The sequence below is a fragment of the Harpia harpyja genome, chromosome 1 (assembly GCF_026419915.1).
Source record: "Harpia harpyja isolate bHarHar1 chromosome 1, bHarHar1 primary haplotype, whole genome shotgun sequence".
NCBI lineage: Eukaryota > Metazoa > Chordata > Aves > Accipitriformes > Accipitridae > Harpia > Harpia harpyja.
Genome location: NC_068940.1, coordinates 75,020,654 through 75,047,347, shown reverse-complemented (window position 1 = coordinate 75,047,347; position 26,694 = coordinate 75,020,654). Strand labels below are relative to the sequence as shown.

The window sequence follows — 26,694 nt, the reverse complement described above, 5'->3', positions numbered from 1 at the left end:
GTGGTTTTGTTTTTTTTTTATTGTGGACATTTAATGCAAAATAAGGCACAATGTCAAATCCCCCAGGTTCTTTAAATGGTGGCCAGAAGAACCACTCTTACAGATGTACTCCATTTGTGTTATAGTTTGTTTGCTGTAGTCTGATAGAACTTTGGCCACACTCCACAAAACTTGGCAGCTGGCTTCTTCGATTACGTTTAGCAGCAAATTATATGAGATAGCTGGGTAGTATTTGTTTCTAAATTAATGCCAATGTAACAGCATAGGTAGGCAATTGCACAGGTACACACAAGCAGACAGTCATAGGATTATAAATAAACAGATTTCACAGGCACCAATGTAATTCTGTTAACTGCCATGTTGTTCCTCCTTATTTACACCCATATGAGTGAAAGTTTAGTGATTATTATGTGTGTTTCAGATGAGTAAAGGCTGAAACATTGACATTTAACTATCCTAAGTATATCAAACTGGACTACTTTAATACTGATTATTAAAATATAGAAATATTCCATGCTTTTTCTTCCTGTGCCCTCCTCTCTGAAAATACAATACTTGGTTGGTCTTGCAGCCATACATATACACATGGTATTTGTATGAGGCTGCTTGAAAAATACAAGTTTGGCTGATATACTTATGCACAGATTATAATTTCTTATTTTTATGTATGTGTTAATTGTCATTAATTTGATGTCAAATATATAGCTGAATAGCAGAGACTAAATGTCTTGAGTAGTTGAAATAAAGAGTAAATCTGATGAAGTAATGGTGTTCTCCTGAGTCTGACCGTTGTAAGAGACATTTGGTATGATACACACCCTTATGAGACACTGCTTCTTGAATACACAATCTGACTTTCTGAACAAAGCTAGCTTGCCAATACTTCTACATTTTCCCTTTATGTTACCCACACTGGAAGGAGGGAAATTTCATTTTTCTTTTATCTTCAGTGACTCTAGAGGCAAAAAATTCCTTGATCATCACTGATCCTAGTGTTGTACTTTATGAAATTTATATACAATTCCAGAAAATGTGTCAGAAATTGACTTTAGGGAATCTATTAAACTTGTGAGCATGGCAGGTTCCCAAGTTCAATTTATGGTTTGCAGAAATATGGGATATTCATTGTCATCCTTCTTCTACTGTTAGGAATTACATGTGTGTGTATGTGTCTGAATTTATCATTTAGTCCATAGAGAAGGTAGGGTCAACACTGACTAATCATGTAAAATATATACCTCAAGCTACTTTTATTTTGAAGCATGTCAAGCTGGAGCAATGTAAGATTACATGAACTTAGATCAAGAATGGATCAGTAGTATCTACTTCCTTTTAAATATGAATTCTAGACAGCAGAATTGATAACAACAGCTTTCTCATCCTGCCTTTTTCCTCCTCTTTAGATCACGTGGTGTGTGTATGTATGTATGTGCCTGTGTGTATTTATATAATTTTATATGCCACTGTTCTCAAATATATTATTTCTTGCAGTACTATGAAAGGGAGACTGGACAGAAAAAGTGCTCAAGAGCCTCTAATAGATTTAAATCCAGTCTGCCTGCTGCTCTGTTTTGCACTGAGTCAAGTATTTTTTTAGGCTGATAATTGAAAACCTATCTTGTTCTTACAGAATGGCTTTGCTGTTGTAAGGCCCCCAGGCCATCATGCTGAAGAATCAACAGCCATGTAAGTACCAGGGAATATTGCCCATCTTGGAGCACTAAGGTTACTGGCAATCACCTGCATTGTGCATGTCTCTGAAGAACTGTAATTGTTAGCAGATGACTGAAAAGGCTTTCTAGGTACTCCCAGAAGCAGATTTATGGCCTCAGAGATCATATAGCATTTTTTAAAATGCTCTGAACATTATTTATAGCTGTTTTCCTGACTGATTTGCTTTCTTATTTCTGTTCTTCTCTATTCCACAGGGGGTTCTGCTTTTTTAATTCGATTGCAATTACTGCCAAATACTTGAGAGACAAGCTAAATATAGGCAAGATATTGATTGTAGATCTGGTATGTATTCTTGGCAAGCATTGCACTTTCAGTGCATCTAGATAAAAGATAATGAATTTGTATTCATATGTCAGACTTTCCTGCTTTTAATATCTACAAGTAATAAAGGTGTGCATTTCCTCTGATTTTGGGAACTCATTAAAACCAGGATGGCAGTACTGAAGCCATAAACATCTATGTTTCACTTTAATGGTGTTAACTGCAATTTAATGAGAAGAAGGCACAGATCAGGGCAACTTTTATGGTCCTTAAATGAATTGATACTTCCACCGTTAAAATAACCCTACAGAACCAAAGTTTACTTTTCCCTACAGAATATAAACTTTAAATAGTCAAATGTGCTTTAAAGAATGTTGTTGCTTTGGTAACCAAATTGGCCACTTCCCCCAGCTAGCAATGATTCGACTTGTTGTGTAACTTCGATATTATTAAAGAAATCAACAGGTCATTCCCTCTAAGAAGTTTTCAAGTCATGTGTGCCAGCTTTTGATGGTTCCCTGAAGGAAAGCTACGTGATTAAAAATCCACTTCATTGGATTAGTCTTGTATTTTAATATAAGGCATTCTTACACAATACTTAATATGTTTAACAAATGGATTATTTAAATGCAGATGACATTTGGCATGTTGTCTATATTATTTTCATGAATAATGAATTGGAGCTCTGCCTTGCACTTAAAGGATCAGGCCAATGCACAGCCCAAGGAAAGCTGAATGCTGATTTATGAGCACCATTTTTGTTTTCCTACAGTTCATGAGGAGGTGTAATAGGGTGTCTGACAAAGCATAGACAGGAAATGAACCCTGGCATCAAAACCTAACCTGTTACATCTGCACTTAATTAATTTTTGCAGGTGATAAAAGATTTAAAGACAAAATATGTTAAAGGGTTTTTGAAGTGCAGGGCTTAATAGTCTAAATCTTGTTCATATCTGCACTCATAATTAAATCTTATTGTGAAGTCATGGCCTTACCATCTAGCACTTTTGTTCAGTTAAACATGCGTACTGGCTCTTGAAGAGAAGCAGAGAAAGGAGTGTGGTGGAAGGAATGGCAAGTGAAAAATGAGTGGTAGAATAAGTATATAGGTAGGTTAACTATTCTTAGAATGTTTTTCAAATATTTCTTAGGGTGGTCTACTATCACTTAGAAACATAATTATAAACTGCAAGAAACCAGTATTTTTGCAAAATTCACTTCCACTCTATGTTGTATCTGTTTGCTGACTTGAATCTTACAGTTCATTGAGTTTTAGTGCTGTAAATGCTGGCCAAAAGTGAACTCTGTGTTTATTCTTGTTTTTTAATAAGAAAAGCCTATTCAAAGTTTGCATTTTGTGAATGTTTTTGAGGTTTTTTGACTGTAAATGTTACATTCACTTTGTTGGGAAAAGAAATCACTTCCATTTGACTTACTTAACTAATAAGCACTTAGGAATTCAGCTTCAATTTTTCAAGGCAAGGTTAAATGTGCAAATCATTACCTGTGCAAATGATTACCTGTGAAGCTGCCTATCCTTACCCAGGAAAGTAGATGGGGAATGGTCAGCCTCTCTCTGACTCTATCCCATTGGCCAGAATAACTCAGCTGGTGAAAAGGGAGAAATATATGGCTGACAGATTACTTCATTCCTGGAGCAGTTGCAGTCCAGTCCCTAGTCTGCTCCACGGTCAGTGCAATGATGTACAAAAATTCGTATAGAAAATTTCTGATGTATGCAAACTATGGATAAATCACAATCCAAACTGAATGAATGAACAAGTTAATGGTGATGTCTTTATGCCCACCAACAGAGTGTTTTGGGCATCTGAAAGAAAGAATGGAATTACAGATGTTAGACTTGAAATTAACCTTTAAGACTATATTTTGTTAGTGACTAGCACAGCAGGACCCCATGCAGGTTGGCAGCTATACATGTTACTACGATGTAAATATTAAAAAGTAATATTCAATCCCACACATTAAACTGTACTCTAGTTACAAATTAAGTGTAGTCTTCATAGCTGCTACATGTGTTGTTATATAAATTCTTAACTTTTAAATTTTTAATCTTTCCTTCATTTATTTCTACACTAAAATAAAAGACCTCTTTGCCAGTTTTTCTTATCCTTATTCCACCATCTGAATACATCTCCATTTTTTAACTGACTTATATGCCCTGAATACACTTGATCTACTAAGGGCAGAATGTGAACATATTTCCAACATGGTAACATCCGCAGTCTTAAACAACACATTCCTTTGTCTAACCAGAGAAGTTACTGCTCTTCAAAACAGAGTAATCCTTCTTGGTGGAATTAAAGTTTAGACAAGAAAGGTAGCTTTGAGATTTTAATAATAATAATAATAATAATAATAATAATAATAATAATAATAATAATAAAGAGCTCTCTATGTCCATTTAATATTTTTTCTTCTCATTTGAAAACTGTTACAGCAAGAATGTATCTAAAGCCCCAAATATGCATGGGAAAGAAAGACTAATTAAAATCACAAAATGAAGTCCTATTATGTTTTTACTCATAGTCTCTGCAGATCTATCTATATAGGTAGGCCAACATAGCTTCTTTGGTTGTTGTTGCAATCCTTGTTCCAAGATCATCCATACTTGCATGTATGTTAGCATGATCTGGGTCTGTTTTGGAGTAAACCAATTAATTCTGTCGTAGTTGAAGACTGAATGGAATTCTGGGGTTAGTCTGCATGCCAGATTTTACTTCATTTGCCAGTCAGAGGCCTCTAACACTATGCTGGCTGCCTTCAAATGTCCAACAGCCTCACACCAGTGTGTGCTCCCTTGCACCTCCAACATGTGTTACATTTAACCTTGGCACTAAGTCACAGTTGGGCTGTAACTTCATGTTGTTTCAAGTACTTTCAACTGAGAAAAGAAAAGGAAGCATTATAATATTAACCCACAGAGGTCCCAGAGGAGGTCCAAGTCAAGCACAATGCAGAACAAGTAAGACTCAATCAATGTAGAGAGTCTTGAACAATGTGGATGAAAGTCATGGGCTACATCAGCTGGCAAAGAGCGCAAGCAATGGGCAGTGCTTGCTGTGCCGTTGGCAACGTACACCTAACTCCAACCTTCCTGGAGTCTAGGCATCCTGAGGAAAATGAGACCATTGTTTCTCTGATCCTAAATTTGGTTCAGACCTCATGGTGTTTGTAAAATAAATACAGTCTGGGTGATAGTGTTGCCATTCAGACTACTTTTCTGTCCTCCTTCTGAAATCTCAATTTAAATCAGAAATTTTAAAAAGGGATGGATTAAAGGAGGACAATCAATAATATCTATAATTTTTCAGCTTCCTACAAATGCCAGTGGAGAAACTTACAAAAAAGACCCAGTTTTCTTTTACTGAAAGGCAAGTGGATTTTCCATTTTCACTTGCAAACTTTCTTGTGTGTCTAATCACATAGTACAATAGTAGAACTGTGAAAACAAAACTAAAAAAAGGAAAAGTCCACAACATCAGCCTTTTTTATCTAGATACACTGTCAGCATTTCTTTTTCAGTATTTTATTTAATGACAGAATTTCTTTTCACTGGCATTATATAATGTTTGAAATATGGAGACTGGCCAAGGTCACTCCTTGATTGTGGAAGGCACCATCCTATCTGCCAGATGATTTAATAGCTAATGAGATCATATTCCTATGTCTTCAACTGTTGCCGTCATGATTTTGCAAAAATGAAGTATGAAGTCCTTTCCGCATCTGGCATCTCTTTTGATGTGGATCTAACTGCTGAGGGACTGCTAACTGAACTGAATGTTTCAAGAAAGCCAATTTACTCAGCTGGTCGCAGAGCCTTTGACCTCAATAGTGGAACTTGGCAAATCAATGAATACACTTATGTTTAGTGTTCTGTCAAGAATTGTGAAAAAGCTCTGTAAACCATAGATCCTTCTGCAAAATACTAGTTTGTAGTTTAAACATTAGTCTTTCTTCAGAGGCCAATGAGGCTAGTTAATTAAGCCTGAGGGGTTATGAACTGTTGGCAGTTAATAAGTCATAAAATTCCTCCATAAAACAGGATGCTAGATTCCATCACTGAGGCAAGGAGTACAAAGAGCCGGTGTATAAATATCTAATTGTACAAAAGGACTGGGATTTCTCAATGACTGCTCATCTGGAGTCTCCAGGGCACGCTCGCTATGGTTTCCTGATTTTTAGAAGCCAGTTTAAAAAATGAGTGCATTAAAGAGTAATTTGCCTGAAAGTTCAGGAAGTATGGGGTGGTGAAGGGAGGGGGAAAGGGAAAGACAAAAGGAGGGCAAGGGAGAGGGAGAGAAACAGAGGGGGGGGTGGTAAAAGAAAGCAGAACTGAGCTCTCTACACTGAGTTGGACATTATTACATTTGTCATCTGTTTTCTTTCTCCTTTAGGATGTTCACCATGGCAACGGTACACAGCAGGCTTTTTACACTGACCCCAGCATCCTGTATGTTTCCCTCCATCGCTATGATGAAGGCAACTTCTTCCCCGGCAGTGGAGCCCCAAATGAGGTTAGGTTTATTTCTTTAGAGCCCCATTTTTATTTGTATCTTTCAGGTAATTGCGTTGCATGATTACCCCTAATTTTCTTGTCCTTCTCTGGTTCTTTAAATTACACCAGATTACCAAATTGTCCACTGGGAGCAGGGGACCAGTGGAGAACAAGTGCATAACCCAGAGCAGTCCTTGTCAAACAAGGCTGGGCTGATCTGACATGTTGTTTGATGTTTGTTTCTAAAGCACACTTGAGAATTCCCCCCCCCCCTTTTCCTCCTCCTTTTTCCTCCTCTTCACTCCTTTTGGCATTTTATTCCTATTTTTCAGGTTGGAAGTGGCCCTGGTGAAGGGTATAACATAAATATTGCTTGGACAGGTGGCTTGGATCCTCCTATGGGCGATGTTGAGTATCTCACAGCATTCAGGTTGGTACATTTTTCTTTTACAGTTATAAAAACTGGTTGTAGAACATAAGCACATGAATAAGAGCTAATGTAATCTTGAAAGACAGGAGAATGACCCATGGTGAAACTAACTTAATCCTAGTATCCCAGTATACGAAAGCTCAGTAAATAATAAAAACAGATAATTTAATTGTTGTGATCATCCACTCAGAACTGACAAAAAAAAGAAGTCTAATGATTTAATCAGTCACTCATTTAATCATTATTATATCATGCCAGTAAAATGACTTTGAGCTTGCTCACTTCTCTACCTACAAAATTTAAATGTAAGCATTCATACCAGGCAGAAGAAAATTACTGCTCACATCCACACTGACTGCAGTTGCATGCAAGCAGAGCAGATAGAAAGCAATATGAAGTATGGTCTGAATCCAGCGTTCTTCATTCACTTAAAAGTCTCATCGTGATGCTCACAGATTTGACCAATTGGATTTTACTATGAATGGCAGGGAAGCGTTATTTACTTAAAAGCAAATAATTGTAAAATGTCTCAGTAAGAATGATAGGAAATGTTGCATGCTGTATTTCTCTTTGCTTTCAATAGCTCATTCTAAATGAAATTTTATTCTTTCATAGGTGATGCATCATAATCTTTAGTCTTATTTTCATGGGACCAGAGGAGATAAAAACAATTTAAAACACACTCTTTTAGACTTTCAGTAGTCCTGTCTTACAGACACAATTTTCTTTCATTGTAAAGCAGTCCAGTGGAAGAGTTTAGTGGGCACTCACCTCTCAAGATTGGGCAAATGCTACGTGTTCGAAAAGATGTTTCATTTAGTGGAAACTGATATGCAAGAAAGGCAATGAGACAACTAATGTGTATCTCCAATCACTTTCAAGACTTCTAGTTTCAAGTAGTGCATTTACCTTGCATAGCTTTTGACTATATTCTATTGAAAATACATCACAAAAAGTATAAAACTAATTTTATTTTTTTTTTCTGAAGCACTCCTATGCAGTCCATGAAATAATACGCAGAGGACCTGTTAAACAACACACCTGAATTCAAAGTCTAAGCCCTAGACACAGAAATAGCCTTACACATTCACAATATCACACTGTTATTGTGGAAAAGGTTTTGATTTTATTTACAACATTTGCCTGTATTTAAAGAGTCTAAACAAGTAGTCAGTGGCAAGCTCCAAATTTTCTACACCTCGGTATTACATCAAGCTCTTTCTAAGATCTGTCTTATTCTTTGACGAGATTTTACAGAAGTTAGGGGACTGGATGGTTCAAATCACTAGTATTAGTGTCTGATACTAATATATCTGGTATGATCACCCCAAAATTCTTGGTTTGGATCCAACCTGTTCCAATAAAGATATAGGTAATGTGGCCATCTAATGCTGTGGAGAATGTTGGTCCCAGCTTATTGAACAGAAGACTCACATAACTGAGACTGCAACCATAATTGGTAACCCTGCTATCCTGACAACAAAATCCTGGGCTTAATACTACCTTTTCAAATGTGTACTTTGCAGTTCTAGTTTAAGGCACACTAGTAAATAGTTTGGAGCAGCTAATATTGCTGCTGTACCTATTACTCTGCTTCAGAGTTAGAAGGAATTTCAACCTCTGTGCCTGCGCAAAGCAGCACTATTCAGGAAAATAAAATTCATGTAAGCTACTACACACTGACTAATCATTTACAGACATGCCACTAAAATAAATGTGTAATTATATAATTTTTTTAATGCAGATAAATTCAAAGTAAAGTTTGGGATCTCCCTTAAAAGAATTGCTGATGGTGCAAAATTTAATGCTGCTGTTTTAAATGCATCCATTTAACCTTGAGATTAATGTTGTGATTAATGTGAAGGTTATACATTGTGTTACATAGTTAATTGCCTTTTTTTTTTAAGAAATATAATGCTGTTGACTGATTACAATAGATACTGCTGTTTTCCTTTTCTCCAAAAGAGTAAGAATGACAGGAAATGTTTCCCTATACCCTAAGCCCCTTTTTGCCTGCGCACAGTCTTTGTGCCCTCTGTAGGGCTTATTGATATGGGTTTGGTATGACGGTTTTGAGTGGGGATCAATGAAGCAAACGGCATGGAACTTCGAAGAGCGAATACAAAAATCCGTGCATTATGTAGGATAGACCAAGTAGCTATTTTCTATGGATGTGATCTGAATGGTAGGTAAATTTACAACTCCTGGTAAAGAGACACTTAACCTGTGGATCAGAATCTATCCCTGCTATTATCCAAAATGTCACAAATTATGTAGCCTGTGTTCTCAGTTTGGCCAGGACAGAATTGTGAGACAGTAGTCAGGAAAGAGAGATCCACAGTTCAGTCCTTTAGCCATAGATAGAAAGGAAGGTACAGTCTTGGAGAAAATCAATAGAAGAGTTGCTAAAAACCCCAGCAAGTCAGCTGTTGTTCTGGGGTTTTGACCTGTAACATGTCAGTTGTTAAGAAAATAAACAGTGAGTTTTGTAGATAGGAAAATGGGCTTGATTTTTATTTCAAATAAATTGATTTTAGAAACAGAGTTACAGAGAAGATCCTAACTAAGGGGTGGGGAAAATGTTGGACATCCTCAATTTTAAGAGAAAAATAAGGGACAAAATGGAGAGATTTTCTCTTTATACCTACTCCCCAGTAGACAGAGAGGTTATGCAGTATTCAATCCCCAGCGAAGGCAGGAGAGGGTGTTGGTGAAGGTCCTCTCCAAAACCAAGGTGTGAATAAGTTTGCAGACGGGTGGAGCCTGTTTAGAGAGAAGCCAAGGCTTCCTGCTTTCTGGCTGCCTCAAGAGCCTAATCCTTTGAGTTCTTAGGAACTGAGAAATTTGCATTAAAATCATCTAAAGCTCCCTAGGGGGTACATATAACCTTCACTTTCTCACTAGCAGAGCCCTAGTTTCTTCATAAAATTGCACCAGGCACATACTTGAAGTGTCAGCAGACATGACACTAGGTAGCTCGTTACTGCTTGATTGACTGTCAAATTTCACAGCAGAGCCCCTTCCGAATGATAATGTCCACAGAAATAGAGACCAAGGCTTTTTTCTGCCTCTAGAGTTTTGCCCATAATCAGGTATTGCATATGACGATGTATCTGATATCAGGTATAGGTTCTTAGGCCAGAATCTATTTGTAGAACAGTATAAGCATTTACAGGCACATACATATACATGCAGGTGGCTGAATATTAGTTATTTTCAATTGCATAAATCACTAGATAAATCTATTTTAAGTAAATCTTGTTGGGACTGAATGAGATTACACCTTACTCTTCCTCCAAACTGTCCAAGAAAATATTTCTATTTCTTCAGGAAAAAGCAACTTTCATGTGTAAAAATGCAGAAAACTTGAAGATGAGTTAGAGGCATAACACAGAATAATCACTTCAAAGGCATGCTGAGTGAGTGGCTCCAGTGGGACTCCAGTGGGAGACAGGAAAAAATACGGTGCTGGTTTGTGTCTGCCATTTTGATTTCAGTGCTATATGAGGAGTCTTTATCGTATTTTTAAACTAACTCTTTCTAGTGCAAAATCAAATTTAAATGGCTGTAGCTGGTTTGAAGATGAAGACTGCTCTTTCATGTATAAAACAATATGTTTTCCTTTCCATTTCTTTCCCATTTCTACTAAGAAAATATGTTTGCTTATGTTAACTACAAGGAGGTAGTAGAAAATGTAGGAGAGAGAAGTTTCTGTAGAATGGAACAGTACAGTAATCAAATCACTATACCTTTTAATTTTGCCAGAAGAGTTTTGTTTGATGTTTACCATAGTTAACCAACTGGTCTAGCTACAAAAATCCTTGCAATAATGTCCTTTTTCTAAAGGGTAGGCATCTCTATCCCTATGATAACACAAACGCACAGCTCTTTTCCATTATTTTCAAGGCCTGATGTATCTTTCCCTCTAGAGTTTTGTTTCATCATTTACTTCCACCTATTCAGGTTAAATTTGATTTAATCTCTTTGAAAGCAATAGAATATGGTGGCTATTTTCTAAGAGGATGATTCTACACTCAAGTTTATGAGGATGTAATCCACTCTCTTCTGCCAATAGTTATAGAAAAAATAAGAGCAACAGTCAACTACTAGTGTTCAAATAATTATTTTCATAAGCTCCACATTATACCACATGTGGTCAGTAAAGGAGGCAGCAGACAGAGGCTTAGGTCTGTGTTGTACATGCACATATATATATGTATGTACTTGGAGTTTACAGAGGACAGGAGAGATGTGTTTCCATAGAGCAGAATATAGAAAATGCAGGAGGCAGTGGAAACAAATATAAGTGTTCAGAAGAGTTAGGGAGAAGCAAGAGACAGAAGGAAACTGGGGTGTGCCTTCCAACTGCTTTGCACTGCTTTTATTCAACAAAAGAGCTGTAAATTTAGCGTAACCAGCCACTATGCTCTGGCTGCTTTGCTCTACTCCAGAGTAGCATAAAACAGCTACAGCATATCAAGGAACCTGGCCATAAAATCTTTCATAAAATGAAACGTGTGTGTGTGTGTGTGTTTCTTGGAATGATTAGAAATAGCTCATGATAATATTATCTTTGAGTTCAATTTTTAGTAGTCACATGTATGATTTTAATTTAAGAAGGTGAGCAAATTCAGAAGACACAGGTGACATTAAGGCAGAGTTAAGGATGAACTATATCCACGATTTAATTTAAAATACAGCACAAAATTTATAATTACCCCAAAATAATAATTTTAAACAGAGGTAATCCAAAATTAAAATCATATTTGTAACCACATATGTTAAAGTGTAAAAATGAAAGAAAATGAAGGTGTGCAGAAAATCTTCACTCTGTCTTACAGTCCTCAGTGCTTGTTTTGGGAGAAAATAAATATGTTTAAAATTCTGTATTCTAATATCTGATCAAAAATATTAAGAAATATTCACTGTAGTCTTGTGGCCTTACAAGGCATAGTTAAGGTTATTCAAGAGATTGTGTTGATGTATACCAACCCTTTTTTTTGTCTTATTTTTGTATTTCCTAATCTGATGACATTTAATTTTGATATTTCAAATGAAAAACTTTGTAAATGTATTTTTGTTGCTTTTCAAATATATTCTCCTTGTTAACTCTGTTTCAGTATAGGTACTATGAATTTTTTTGACTTTTTAAGTTATAATTTCATACATAAACCCTAAAAAGGCCACTCAGAGAATGTATGTCTATGTTTTTTTCCTTATGATTTTTCATATAAGTATACATAAATAGAATATATTTGTATATATTAATTTAATTTTCTAGTAAATTTTATAACTTTTTGTTCACTGAGGAACTGGAGATAACAACTTTAATAAGTTTTGTGTATCCTGTTGGTATTGAGTTTCATGGTCTTAAGTATGCGTGTCTGAAAAACAAAGATTCTTTGGTTTAGCCCAAATCACTAGTCTTCCACTTTTGTTAAACATCCATTTGTTCATGTACTACATGTGTAGATGAAGTGCACATTCTTGCCTATGGATATTTATTATTTTAAATATATTTACATTATCTGCGTTATTTCCTTTCCTATTTTTCTTCTCTCAAAATATAGTATTTCTGGCCTTTTCAATCTTTCTTCACTTAGGAATGTGTCCAGTTGCCAAATCATCTTAATTGCTCATCTCTGAAGCTCTGCTATTTTCTAGAAATGAGCTAAATACACCACATGAGGGCGAACCATCGATTTATATTATTTTTAACATTATTATGGCTTTCTTTGACATCACTCTTCTGCAATATTGTATAACTCTCTGACTGGGTAGAAACCTTGGTTTCTTATAAACATAGCAAAAGAATGTAGGAGACAAAAATCAACATTTTTCCTAGCTGTACCTTACTATTTACAGTGAGTCATAGAACAATGGTATGTTGTGATAATGTTTAATGAATTCCACCAAGAATAGCTTTTGAGAAAAAAAAGTTCTTTTAAACGATAATTCTAAATACCCATAACTTAATGCTATTATTTTTTATGGCTATAATGTCCAGAGGCTGCTGCTGAGGTTATATTATGCTAGACTGGATCTAGAAAATATGCTAAGACTCAGTTTCTGATTCAAATGTGAAGAGATAAAAGGACAAAGGTGTGGGAGAGGAAATAAAAAAGCCGAGTTAGCGGCTCAGACTCCTGAGTCAATAAAAGAACTAGAAGCAAACAGAACTAACATCTTCAGAACTTTAATCTGTTGTGTTATCAGCGAACTCCATTAGCAATGGCCTCAGTCTAGCAAAATGCCATGTTTATCTTTACTAATGGAAATCAATTATTTATTTCTCAATATTTTGCTTTACAATAACTGGTAAAGATTATCACAGCTATTGTTATCTCTCTTGTCTGTTTGCTGACGGCAACGTGTTCAGCATTTCACTGTGTAAAGAGGAAGGCAGAATCTCTGAGTCATATGTATGACAGGCAGATAATGATTTACCCCAATGTAGATGGACATTATTGAGAGTGCTAACTATCCGCAATCATTCTGCATTGTCATGGGCATAGTACTGCTTTTATGAAGAAAAATATAGCTGAACAGAACACAGTCATGGAAGCTCTAGGAAATCTATACAATGGTTTCTGTATGGATGTATATAGTTTGCTTTCAGTGACCCACAGCATTCTGCAGCCATAAGTTATAATTTCAATCAGGTTTTCATTTCTGATTTTGTCCACTTCTTCCAAGTGTCTTTAAAAGGTGAGCATTTCAATCAGAGATGTCTTTCTTTTCCTTTCTGCTGTAGAAAATGTCTTAGGAGAATTCAAAGAAAGGTACACCAAACAGCTATAAAAAGATGACTTAAGAGTGCGTGAGCAGTTCCTTTTGAAGAAGTCTGAAGAAGGTAGAAGTTTGCTTGGAATAGTATTTTTTAAATCTGCTTAGACTATAAGTTTCATATGTAAATATTCAATAGTCCTGAGGATTTGTGGCTTTTGAGTATTTTTTTTGAGTGTGGTGGGGGAGGTTTTGTAATAATGGTAAATTTTCATGCTTTTTTTCTTGTTTCTTGACAAATGTTCTGAGCATTCAGATGATTAGTATCATGGGGATAGGGACAGAGTCCTTAGGAAATGGAGAAGCAGAGTTAAAAGCATTTGAAACACTGGTATAAACAGCTTTTCAACATTTTGTTATACTTCAAAGTTCACCATAAAACTAAAACTGGCAACACTGTTTATAACCTGTGACCTCTTGTTCTTCTTACTTGTTTATTTTTATTTGGAAAATCTAACTTCTTCTCACCAAACTACCCTAAATTTTCACCTTTACTGTATCAGGATTTTTAAAATTACGTATGATGCTCCTTTCATTCACTGGAACTACAGAAATGAAACCTTTCATTGCAGAAATTAATTAGTGTCGGCTTACTTTTCTACAGATGCACAGTTTCTTTTATTGACATGGCAGAGTAGGGGGTGGAGGAGAAAGGATAATAAAATATGGCATGTGTCAGGTTTATGTGGTTCAGGTTAAAAACTATTTGATTAAAACCCCAAGCCATACACGGTCTGTAGTTTCAAAGTACTGAAAAGTACCTAAGCTCTTTTCTGATATAACCATTTTCCAATTTTTGTCAAGCCAGAAAGATGAAAAAATAGAGGTGTATGGATAAAGAATTGTCATATTGTCAAATACTTTGATAGAAAGCTGAGAAATATCACCAGAAACATCCTGGAAGAAATTAAACAGCAGCAAGGGTACAGAAGATATTTTTATCCTAAAAGTCAAAATATCTGCGGCATTTTGATGGAGATAAATTTCAGGTCTGAATTAAAAGTCCTACAGCAACACTGAGCAATTGTATAGATGTCCAGCCCCAATTTAAATTTTGTTGCTTTATAATAACTTTCGAGAACTACACTGTAGCCTGTAAAAAATATCCACATGTTCTCTGCTGGAACAGCTCCAGTCTGTAACAGAACCACTAGATTGCACCCTGGTGCTTTATGTATTGTTTAATTGTTTTCCTTTGGTGGATATTTTTATTAAAAGCCCATTATCCAGAATCAGACAGAAGTGTTGTTTCAAGAACAGCAGAAACAGAGGCCTTTCAGCTACACAGTTCTTATTCATGCTTTCTTTAGCCAGCTTAGCTAATAAGACCTCCACTATTCTTCTTTTAATAATTAAAGAAGAAAAAGAAATGGAAGTTTTTATTTTGCTCCTTTCAAACATAAGCAGGATTGCAAAGAAGTATTGTGAGGTTCTGTGTGTGCTCATGCACCTGTGTCTCAGTGTAGGTTTGTGTGGATACCTCCAGGGCATGCCTGTGCTTATAGATGTTCTCATGCTTTTGCACCAATAACTCCTTGGAGATATTTTTTAATACTAATGATTTTGTGTACCTGTGCTACACTTTGCCCATAAAGTAATTGAATGAAAGGAATAAGTATTTTTTGTAGAAAATATATTCTAGCAAATAAAGCTCCAGTAATTCTGAAGAAAAATAGAAAAATCTGGCAAGAGTCAGATTTTGAAATCCTGAATTATGCTGAATAGCACTGTGCTCAGTGCTGCAAGATCTTATGAGGTTTCTTGTTACTGGATATTTTTGGAGCCCCAACTCTGAGTATTTTATTACTTCTTAAAATCAGCTTTTAGTCTTGTGGAGAGATGTTTGAAACTATGAAAACATGTATGTCTCAAAAACAGATATCTAATGAAAAAGTTCAGGGAGGTCTATGACTCATGATTATGTGGCATTAGCAGTACTGCATGAGCCACAAGTAATCCCATTAAATCAATGCAGCTTCTTGAAGAATAAGTTGTTACCCAGTGTGAGGGAATCCATCAGACTTCAAACTCCTAGACGTTAATTGTTTCTTACAGGCAGTATACGAAAAATGCTCAGTCGTAGGGTGACTTACCATGTTTGGCATATTTGTATATTTTTTCATGCAAAGTGGGGTCTTTGTACTGTGATCACGTATACTAGGGTCAGGATTTAGAAGTAAATCAATCATTTGTGTCATCAGCTAATGCAGGTCTCAGTTCTGCACACCAGCATAATTTATGGCTAAGATATAGCGTTGTTACTTATACAAAATGGTAGCTTCTTGCAAAAGTCATTGTTAAAAGAGTTTGTGAAAGCAGAGGCTCTTCACCAAGTAAATGTGATGGATCTCATCTTAGATACTGTGACTACATTTAACCTAATTAAGCAATCAAATCTTTACGATTATATACAAGCACTTTCATGAGTTGTTATGCCATGAAACAAAACCAGCTTTCAAAGTATTTCATTAGCTGATTCATATATTTACCTACCACAAGCATTCTGGATATATTTATATCAGGTGTTAAAATAAAGTTATCAAAATTATTAATTTATAAAAAATTCATGAAAAATGAAACCAAAAAATTACAGCATAGTATAAACCAGGTTGAAAATAGCTATATCTAGGATGCATTTCTCCTGTGTCCTGCATAGGAGTGCATGTGCATATCAGATGATATAAGGTGGAGGGCTGAAGGGAAGATGCAGTTTACTTGGTTCCTTTCTCCCTGTCAGTAAAATGATTGGTCTCTGCTGCTTTCTCCCTCCTGTGCAGGGTGTGCATTACTATGTAGAGATGACTAAAGACAGCAGTTCCAGTAAGTAGCAACTGTCCGCGGTTTTGACATGTGATATTCTTCTACACTGGAACAAAACCAAAGCTATTTGAAAGTTTCCAAGAAAACAACTAAGTGTTTGTTTCAAACCCTTTTGTGACAATGTTCATCTCTAGCTTCATGGTGAGGACATCACTCTAAGAAGCAAAAAAACCTTAAGTGAAAAATCCCATCCCTGAATGGTTGAAAACAATTTCTTGCCCCCTATTCTTACGAATGAACCTGACCTCATCACATCTGAAGTTAATGCCTTTGCTGTCAGACTATTTGGAATAATTTTTTTCCACTCACTCTTAAAAGAAGCCTCCCTCTGAAAAATATCAAAGTGATGTACATCTACAAAAAGATTATGTTTTAGTAAAAGAGTACATTTCTCAAAAAAGTTACAGTTCTAATCCTGCATTATTAGGCTGATGGGAGACCGGGGGCTAGTTACCTCCCTATCCAATCCAACCCTCCTACCTCACCAATCAAGATGCTTACAGATTATGAAATTATTGTTGTTAAACCTCTGCAAGTGCTTCAATTCCTGTGTCACTGGGACTTCTCACTCCTCACGCTTTATTAACATCTGCTTCACTGCCTATGTGGTGAACTCTCTATGGAAACTGATTCCCCTTGGATCTGAAAATAACAATTTATTATCTGGTCTTTTACCTCACTTTGTTCTACAAAGAAAAAGTATTTCAAAAGGTTGCCCATTGTTTTCAATATAATTCTTGTTAGAAACAGCAAGCAAAGCCAGCAAAAGAAATGTAACAGCTTAAAGACCCTGTGATTTCCAACTGATTGAGAAGGCAGTGATTTCATTCTCACTGTAATATCAGCTGGGCCACTGCTAAGAAGTATTAGCTGCCCCTGAAAGTGAAAACATGAAGTGGATGAGCATTCTTGAGTTAATTTTGACTTGCTCTGTGTCAAGTTCAGTCATTGGCCCCTATGTAAAAAATCACTGAAGAAACCCAGAAATTTTTATGCTGGTTTTTTTTGGTCTTGCAAAGTTAATTTAAGAACTTCAGAGTTTTGGAAATACTTTTCCAATAGTACCAAATAGTAGAAATAATTTTCCAATACTGAAAATACTGCCCCCTCCCCTTTTCCTTTCACATTTCTCTCTTGGGGTCATAATTTGATCATTCACCAAATTCTTCACAGCAGCCCTAACTCCCCTTTTCCTCCCACAGCTCTGTCCTATGGCTCTGATCACAAAGTTGTTCCTCATTTGTTCTTCTTCTCAAACTCCTTTGCTTGGCACCAGGGCCTCATTCTTTTTCATCTTCTGATCTACCTGGGATATAAGCTTTTCTCTTCCCTTATTCATCTGTTTAACCTCTCATTCCCCTCACAAGAGCCTCTTGTCCCTTGTGATACAATCATGTTTCATTGAAAAGGAAAAGTGCTGTTAATCTCTCTCTCTATCATCTTTTCTCCTTTCTCCATCTCTATCCCCAAGACCATTGATAATACAGATTGCTGTCTGTCCTCTGGTTCAGGTCTAGACCTTCTTCAAAATAGCATCTCAGCCTTCTTTTCCTCTGAAACCATTCTTAGCATAAACCCCTCCTAGCCCAAAGCTCAGAGTCTATATTTCACCCTCATTTTCCTTGGCCTGTGTGTCATCCACTTTTATTGACCCTGATGGTCTTTGTCTTGAAAATTCATCCTTCCCTGGCTTCCATGTTCAGTAATCCCTGGCCTCCACTCAACATTTCAAGTAGCTCTTTTAACTTGCCTTTTGGAAGAATCAACATTTTCTTCCTTGAACTTTCTTCAGTGATTCCATGGCATTCTGCTTTTGGCCTTGGTCCCTCCTCCTCCTCCTTCTTTGTGTCTGTCTAGAGGACAGTTCATCCACAATACAAATCCAATTATTGTTTGTCAGCCAATTACTCCTCTGTTCTAGGTATGTGTCCTCTGTGCATCATGAAAATTTATAGTAACTTTATGATATACTAATTGACAAAATCTGACTTTAGTTCAAGCTCAACCTTACCAAACTTTTACCCCCAAGCCATTCCTACTGCCACTCTCTATAGGCAAAACCATCTTTCTGTCTGTCAGACAGACAAGTTCTTGTGTTACCTTTGACCTTCTCTGTTGGAAGTCACAACCCATCAATGTCTAAATTTTGCAAATTCTTTCTGTAGCATGTCTGTGAAATACAGAATATACTACCATTCCAACCAGCTAAAGTGATTTCTAAGCTTCTGCCATTTTATTATTGCAATGTCATTCTCAGAATGCTGCTATGAATTTCATTTTCCAAATCATGATACCAGGTACAGGTTTTCTGCTTTTTCTGGTGATAATATTTGTACATGCAGGGTATTCTCATAAACAGTTACAAAACTACTTTGTTAGCCTCCTTGAAATCTTTTTTTACATTTCTATTTTGCTGTATTGCCTCCCACAAAACTGGACAGTAGTTGAATTCCTATACTGCTAAGATTGCTTCTAATATTCTAGCTTGTACAGCTTCTGCCTGTAGCTCCCCAAGTCCCCATAGAGTATATAGACAGGAGCCATCTTTTTATTCCTTCCTTGCAGTGTCTTATACAATGGGGTTTTGGTTCATGACAGTACCTCCAACGCATTGTAGTAATATAAATATGTTTGTTATTATTAAGGATAATAGTAAGATGTAAGGAGTTAAAAGGTTAATTTGGGAGATAAGTTGTTCCTCTCCCCATCATGTTGCATGAGAGGTACACACCCCCAATACTGATGACAGTGGCTGCATATAAGACATGGGGTCACAGGAGCTGGTACGCTGGCTGGGACCAAGGCTAGAATCAGGTCTTCTGCTCTGAGGCAAAAGGGAGTGTCTTCCCAGTACTTGAAAGAGGGAGATGGAGGGATTGAGTCCTCTAGCCCAGATGAAAGACATGGAGTTCTTTGTCTTTTATGCAAATTTTAATGACTAGAATTTATTTGGGACATGGTGACATGGACCTGTGTTCTGGAACTCTTCTTTGTCAACTGAGACATAAGTATGCTACTGATAGGATTCAGTCCTTCCCCAAACTGGCTTTGAAAGTGTGATCCACCCTCTGTCCATCTGTCTCAAGAGCACAGATATCACTCAGTATCACATCCGCAGCATCTACGATCTCATTAAGCTCATGAGCATACGTATCTTGTTGACATCTGATGAAACATGATGACTATCAACAAAATGTAATGCCTGTTGTATACTGTATCACTTCAAACACAATGACGTTATTAAGGCTTAATTACAAAAGAAACAGTATACATGTTTTGCAAACTTGTAGAATGTCACTTGCAGAAGTTAAGCAAGATATAAGAGTTTCCTAAGTTTCTATTATAGTTTTATTTCCAGCAGTATTCTTTGACAAACTAAATAAATTACTGCATGTATTGGACCTCTGAGGCTTGGGGCAAAGAATGGAAAAATTATTTACAAAAGCTTGAAAATATTTAATCACTAGAGGCAGGGGGCAACTGTGTTTTAATTAGCAGTTCCTCAGGCCATTGGCTGGCTGGAGGCTTTCTCAAACAACCACACAAATGCACTGAATAGCTGTTTGCCAGCCTTAGGGTCAGGCCTGAGATGAAACAGATAAGATAATTGGCTCTAATGAAATCCAGAAGGCCTTGGCTTTCTTGTTTGAGCTTGGATTTGAAAAGTGCGTGTGGAAGTGAGGCTTAATTCAAACCAGTCCTGAACTAGGCCCGTTTTTCAGTGACTTTGATATTGTTTGAAGTTCTGAAAGTGTTCGCCACACCACTAGCCTGCTGGGCTGGGCCTCCCCGGTCACCTTAATTACTGAGCTTTATTGCTGACTTTACTACACAGGAAAGGAGCCATTATATGTTCCATCAACATCAGCTCTCCTCAGATTGGAGGAAAGGGCAGGGTGAAAGGCCACTGTAGGAAGGCAAAAACTTCACTTTGAGGTAGTCAGATCATTTACCCGTGTTAAATTTCACTATGCTATGTGTGTACATTCCTCACAACACAGAAGCCAAATTTCCGTATTTTTTTTTTAGCAAGTGATTACTTTTCAAAACATTTTGTTTGTGTCTGATTAGCAGAAGGGGACATTTATTCTTAGAGGTGGAAAGAAGGCAAATTGTAACAAATGCCTAATTAATCATCACAGGGGAAAGAAATCTAGTTAAAATCTGTAATAAAGAGAAATTGTTCTTAATGCTTCTTTGAAGTGGGAATAAGTGAGGAAACCCCTATGGTGTGTTTGCAGACCTGACACCCTACAGAACTGACTCCTTACAGCCAGCCTGATATCTTGAGGGTAACTTGTAATGTGCTCTCCAAAACCAGAAAGGCTCCTGTGAAATACTGTAAGGACGAGCAACAACTGAGGTATTTTAGCAATGTTAGTTGTGAGTTATTCTCTTCATGATAATTACTTTCAGAGTTTGGTCCTAATCTCTTTAGCTGCTCCAGCTGGTGGTGCTGCCGGAAAAAAAAGCTGAACTTGTGTGCATGAATGTATTTTCAGATCTAGACACTCTATATCAGGAGAGACGTGTCTCAGTCTTCAGGATCCAGTGTCTGGGGCCACCGAGGTCCCTGTGAAGACTGCTGTCGGGAAACCTGGACCAGATCCTGCAAATGCTTAAACATGTGGCAGAATATATTTACATGTTAACTCATTATTAAGTCAGTCGGGCTACTAGCCTGAGTAAAGTTACACATGTGCATTTATGTCTGCAGGATTGGGCCTCCCGAGACTAAGGAAAGTGTATAATATTGGCCGATTTGGGCCAGATCCCATATTACTAACACTAGCACATAATAAAAGAAATATTGATGAATATTACTTTCTAGTGGGACCGAAACTGTGAAGTTCAGATCAAGATACACAAAACTTTTCTCAATGAGCTTGGGAGGCAAATTAAAAAGGACTGAAAAATCAGTTCTGTTGCTGTCTACTCTGTGAGCATTTTATTTTGGTTTTTTTTTTTTTATTTTCTTTGTGGTTTGTTTTTTTTTCATGTAGCTAATATTTCTGTTTTTCTTAAAAGCTTAAAAATGTCTTGGATTCCTTCATAAAAATTAGAAACATCACAAAGATACATTCTGCAGAGTATTCAGCCCTTTCCTTAAGGCAACACTGTTTCACAAAGAAGGCTTCTGTAATTCAGGCTAGTTCCGCCTTATGTTATTTTATAAATAATATATATGCTATAATGCAAATTTTATGTATGTATAGCTGAAGATTTTTTAACACAAAGGACTCCTATTTAAGAAGTCTGAAGGCTTCTTGTTTTTCTTCCCTTTCATATGGCCTGTCATTTTAACGTGTTTTATGTTAGTAGAATAGCAAATCGGTTATATGCTTTAAAGAGAAGCAGCAGGTTTCAATATTTTTATCAACATTTTGTGAAATTTTAACCTGTTAAACTCATAGCCAGCATCACAGGGAGCTGGTTATATCTTGATGTGTATTTTATTAGCACTAATGAATCTCCATCTGAGCTGAGAAAATATCTTTTGAAATCATCATAATTCATTACAATTATCAGAAAACAATAATATCCCTTCTAATAGAAAAGGTTGTTTTGTGAGAAAATAGTGGTGTAAGTGTCATAGTGTGAGAATGTGAGAGTTCCTATAAGCAATATTTCCAGATGGGCAGATGTTCTGCTCTTTATTAAACAGAAGATTTTGTTTGCTTTCATTTTTTATAACTAAATAATAAGACACAAACTTCCTTTTTGATACCTTCCTAAGAGGTAGTTTGGGCTATTAATGTTGTAAATCATAATACTTGTCTGATTGTACTTTCAGCTATATTCACATTTTGTAGAGGCTAATGTGATTTAGAGGAGCATATATGATGATATAATATTATAGTATAATGGAAAAGATTTATTGACTAGGAGAAGTGAGATTATATAATCTATTAGTGATTTAATTCATACCTTGCACATACGCCTAATGATCTCGTCAATAGAAGGAATAGGACTATAAAATCTACTGGTGGTTTAATTTGACCTTTGCACATCTGTCTACAAACTTTATAGAGTAAAGTTAAGCTTAGGTGGGTGGTGTAAGTCAAGCAGGGGATAGTGACTGAGGAAGCATTTTACTGCAGGAAAAAATTCCCTGGATGCTTAAACCAGTTATTTCCAAGGTTTCCAACAAAGTTTTTAAGGTAGTACAATGCTTATTACTAAAAAGTGTCTTTTTTTTATATGGGGAGCTAAGGGCTACACAGTTTCGTAATTTCCACCTTACTTACAATTGCTTGTAAATCTGCAGTTTAATAAAAGGAAGTCTAACAAAAATATTCATGAAGTAGCCATTATCTGATAGTGGTGTTGTGTTGTGTATTTTCAAACCACTATAGAGACCACACAGCAAATCACTGGCTGAGCCAAGAATAAATGTTAGGCTTCATTACTTTCACTAATTCTGCGAATTGCCTGCATCTTTTAAATGACAGATCTAAAAAAATGACTGTTAGATGTCATCTTTCTATGTATCTGTCTGCTCTCCTGTTAAAATTTTCAGGTAGAAGATCCACCTGCTCTCCTGTTAAAATTTGAAGGTAGATTTTGATTCTTCTTTTCATTAGTCTTCCTTTGTATCATTTTAGAATACGTAAAGAAGAAGTAAATTGAACCACTTGGGTTCAGTAAGTCACTTTTAGATGCAATGACCACCACATATGTTTTGGCAGCACTGCATTCTGTTGTTCATTACATGTTTTTTTACACTCTTTGATAACAAGAGGGTAACTGGAAGATAAATGCCATAAAGAACATTTAATTGGATGCTGGATGCTTTACCTGTTTATATAATTATAGATTGCTTTCAGGCACCCTTTACTCTGGTAAAGAACAGAGAAAGAGTTAATAAGGACGTTACCTACCTAAGGTATATACACGTGGGTTTTGGCTGTGACTTTTCATTGCTGTACTCAGTAATAACAGTGGGAATAATTCACTGCAGAGAACTTTCATGGAGGATGCCATAGGTATGTAATTTTTTTGACTGAGGAATTCAACTGGGATACATTTTTCATATCATGGCATATGCTATATTCTCATAGATTACTTTTGTGTGATGTGGGAAATCAAAGGATTGTACTCTTACTTCCAGGACTACAATAAACTTGAAAAGAATAAAAGGGAATAATGGTGAATATTGCATAAAACAAATGGGAGCTAATACAATTTGGAGAACAGAACAATTAGAGGAAAAATGAGGACAACATGCTTCTTTATTGTTCCTGGTTGTAGTGTGAAGTCTTGCACCTGCTTGTTAACAAGGTCAGATTTAGGATTAAGAAAAAACAGGGAGTGCTTTTAGTTGCATATTTTCTCCTAATAGCTCTGTTTCCTTAATTTAATTCATATGTACAGTATTCCAAAATAACTACAGTGATTGATAGTGCTGTAATAAAACACAGGAAAATACACACAAATTCAATGTTTCTCTAAAAATTTAAAAGACTTCCAATTGCATTCTATTTATTATTGTGCTTAAAACATTTTTAGCAGAAGTGAAATTCTATTCTAACAGTAACACGAATCATTACTTTGAATTTGCAGTCAATCCTATCTTAGATGTCTTAAAAAATGGACTAATAATTCACACATTTTAAGTTAAAAAACAAGTAATTTTTTATTTAATGGTAGCTATTGTGTAACTGCAGTTCCATACTATTTGTGGCATATTAGATTTTGTAAGGATTGTGGAATTAACAAAGTGCCAAGTCCTGTATTGCCCATGCTGCTTATAAATACTATTATTCTTAGTAAAATCTAGATAATTATTGTTATAAGTTATTATAACAGTATTAGCTGCCCAGATCAGACTATGATCTTTGCACTGAAAAAGCAGCAATATACAAGCCGTTCATTGAGAGGGAACAGAAGGTTCAGCCTGCTGTGTAGAAACAATTTATATTAGCACCCTAAAGGAAAATGTGGAAAGCAGCCATACATTTTCAGATCTTAGTTGAAAAATTTGATTATACAGAAGTGATTCACTTCCTTATGTCCTTTCTACTTTGAATATGAAGAGAGATGACTTTACAGTTGGAAAAAGAAGCTTGAGTTCCTCTGCTGTCTACCCAGGAGACCGTCTCTGCCCCACCTTATTGGATGGAGAATAGCGTTAATGGAAGGCTTCCTAGAATGGTTTCTCTGCTGGAGCTTTTAGTCTGATTGACTCAATAATATTGAAGAAGCTGTGACTTTTGGCTTCTTATTTCACACTAGGTTATGGTTAAAAACTAGTATATAACAAAGGTGAATTCAGGGTTAAATTCAGAAATCCAGGCATGTCCCTGTAAAGTAGGCATCTGCATGTGAGCAAGGTGTCTACTTTCCCATTGTGGAGCTCTGGGTGATACAGTCAGCTGAATGGAGAGAGCTGTGTGACTCACCCTTAAGCAGGGATATACATTGGTTGTTTGAATAATTTTCTAGATTTCACTGCCTGTACCAACTATGACCTTGATTCAGTTCTCAAAAACGTACAAGTCCAGTGCCACATGAGATGCACTGGAGGAGCTGAGGTTTACTGCTGGGGCTGACAGCTAAAGCACAGGAGCTGTAGGAGATTGTGCCCTTTTGGGAAGTCAACAGGTGGCCAGGATGAGTCCCCCTGCATCCCAAAAGCTCCTGGATATCTTCATGTAGGTAACGGAACTGAATCCTCTGTCTCCGTGAAACATAATGAGAGTTTAGACCCTCAGCTCACATATAGACTCCTACAGTATAGGGTTAGGTGTCTGCATCTGAATTTGGATGCCATTCCTGGTTAAATTAATCTCTATTCTAGGTAATGGTTATTTACATACTTCTGGGAAAATTCAGTTAACCATGGTTTCATCCATATACGGTTAGGGATATTGTTCTAAGCCAGTGTCTCAGAGTATGCCTATACTTCTATACCTGCAAAACAAGTGTAGACATGTTCAATCCATTTTTAAGCTACCTGTGAAATGTCTGAAGAATTCTCATGAACCACCCATGCTAATTGATTTTGTCTTTACTGCACAGTGTCAAAACATAAACACACACACTGTAAGTAGTTTATGTCTGTCTCCAAACTAATCTTTCAGGCTGGAAAGATTTAAAGCTTTAAGGGGGCTAATATGCTGCACTGAGATAAATTACCTTTTCTTAGCAATATGAAATAGCCCATACAAAACCAAGTCCCTCTGGCAAAATTTTTTCAGTATCCATGCTGACTCATTTTAAAGCTACAGATCTTTGCGTCTTGCTGCAGTGTGCATTATAGACATATCCCTAGGCAAGGTACCCACTTCAGTTTATTGATAAAGTAAGTGGGAGGTTTGCCACTACAGTTGTACGCTTTTTGTTATACCCTTGTACTGCACCTTCTGTAGCCCATATTGTTGACTGCACATAGACCAAAATACATGAGAACAATAACCTGGGATGAGGTTGTACTTTAGTCAGGTTGTACTGTATACTCCTGAAGGGACTACCTCTCAACAGTGAACTTTTCCAGAAGTTTAGAGCTGATAATATTTATGAGAGTTCAGAGCAGTTGAAATATTGGCTAGAGATCTTTTAAATGGCTAAATTTCAACACACTCCCTAAGGAGCTGAGATGGAGATCATTTCAGACCTGTCAGAGGAAGATCATGCCTTAATTGTACTTCATTGTACTATAAAAAATGAGACCTCTCCACTATATTTAAGAGCCTGTGGTATTGTGATCTGTGTGAAATCTTAGGGGAACTCATCTGGGATCTTACAGTGTGTATGAAATAAGCTTGTGTCACTAACAAAGGTAGAAATAGTCACATAAATGTGATGGTTTCTGTAACTGATCTTTTCTAAAAGTATCTCCAACCTGACAGGGAGCATCTTTTCAGTGTGATTTATTCCGTAATACAGTACACTCCAGTGGCTGCCTTCCAAAAATGCTGTCTTGAATATCTGCTTATAAATAGAGCAGTTCCAAATCACTCAGGTTCATGACTCCAGCATTTCACTGAAAGTTAAATACTGCTTTGGCTGTGGCACAGATGCCACCTTCAGAACAGAGCCTCTCTGAAAGCATGAAGGACTGGTTACCTCTTTCAATAGCAACCCTTACTTTGACAGGGCTCCACGTTAGCACCTCAGCTTTAAAAATTTTCGTAGTCTTTAAAAA

At 36.5% G+C, this 26,694-nt stretch overlaps 1 protein-coding gene across 16 annotated transcripts in view; it reads left to right on the top strand.

The window, feature by feature from the left end:
- The window catches only part of HDAC9 (histone deacetylase 9), a 498,787-nt gene that overhangs the window by 392,671 nt on the left and 79,422 nt on the right, over positions 1 to 26,694 (top strand). For 13 of the 16 annotated variants that reach the window (XM_052800654.1, XM_052800625.1, XM_052800684.1 and 10 more), the window contains 4 exons: positions 1,631 to 1,686; positions 1,929 to 2,016; positions 6,411 to 6,530; positions 6,844 to 6,941. In XM_052800654.1, coding sequence (XP_052656614.1) covers positions 1,631 to 1,686; positions 1,929 to 2,016; positions 6,411 to 6,530; positions 6,844 to 6,941 — 362 coding nt within the window. Of the gene's footprint in view, positions 1 to 1,630; positions 1,687 to 1,928; positions 2,017 to 6,410; positions 6,531 to 6,843; positions 6,942 to 7,556; positions 7,643 to 26,694 lie in introns of those variants that run through there. The other 3 variants (XM_052800675.1, XR_008237087.1, XR_008237086.1) reach the window with 3 other exon arrangements.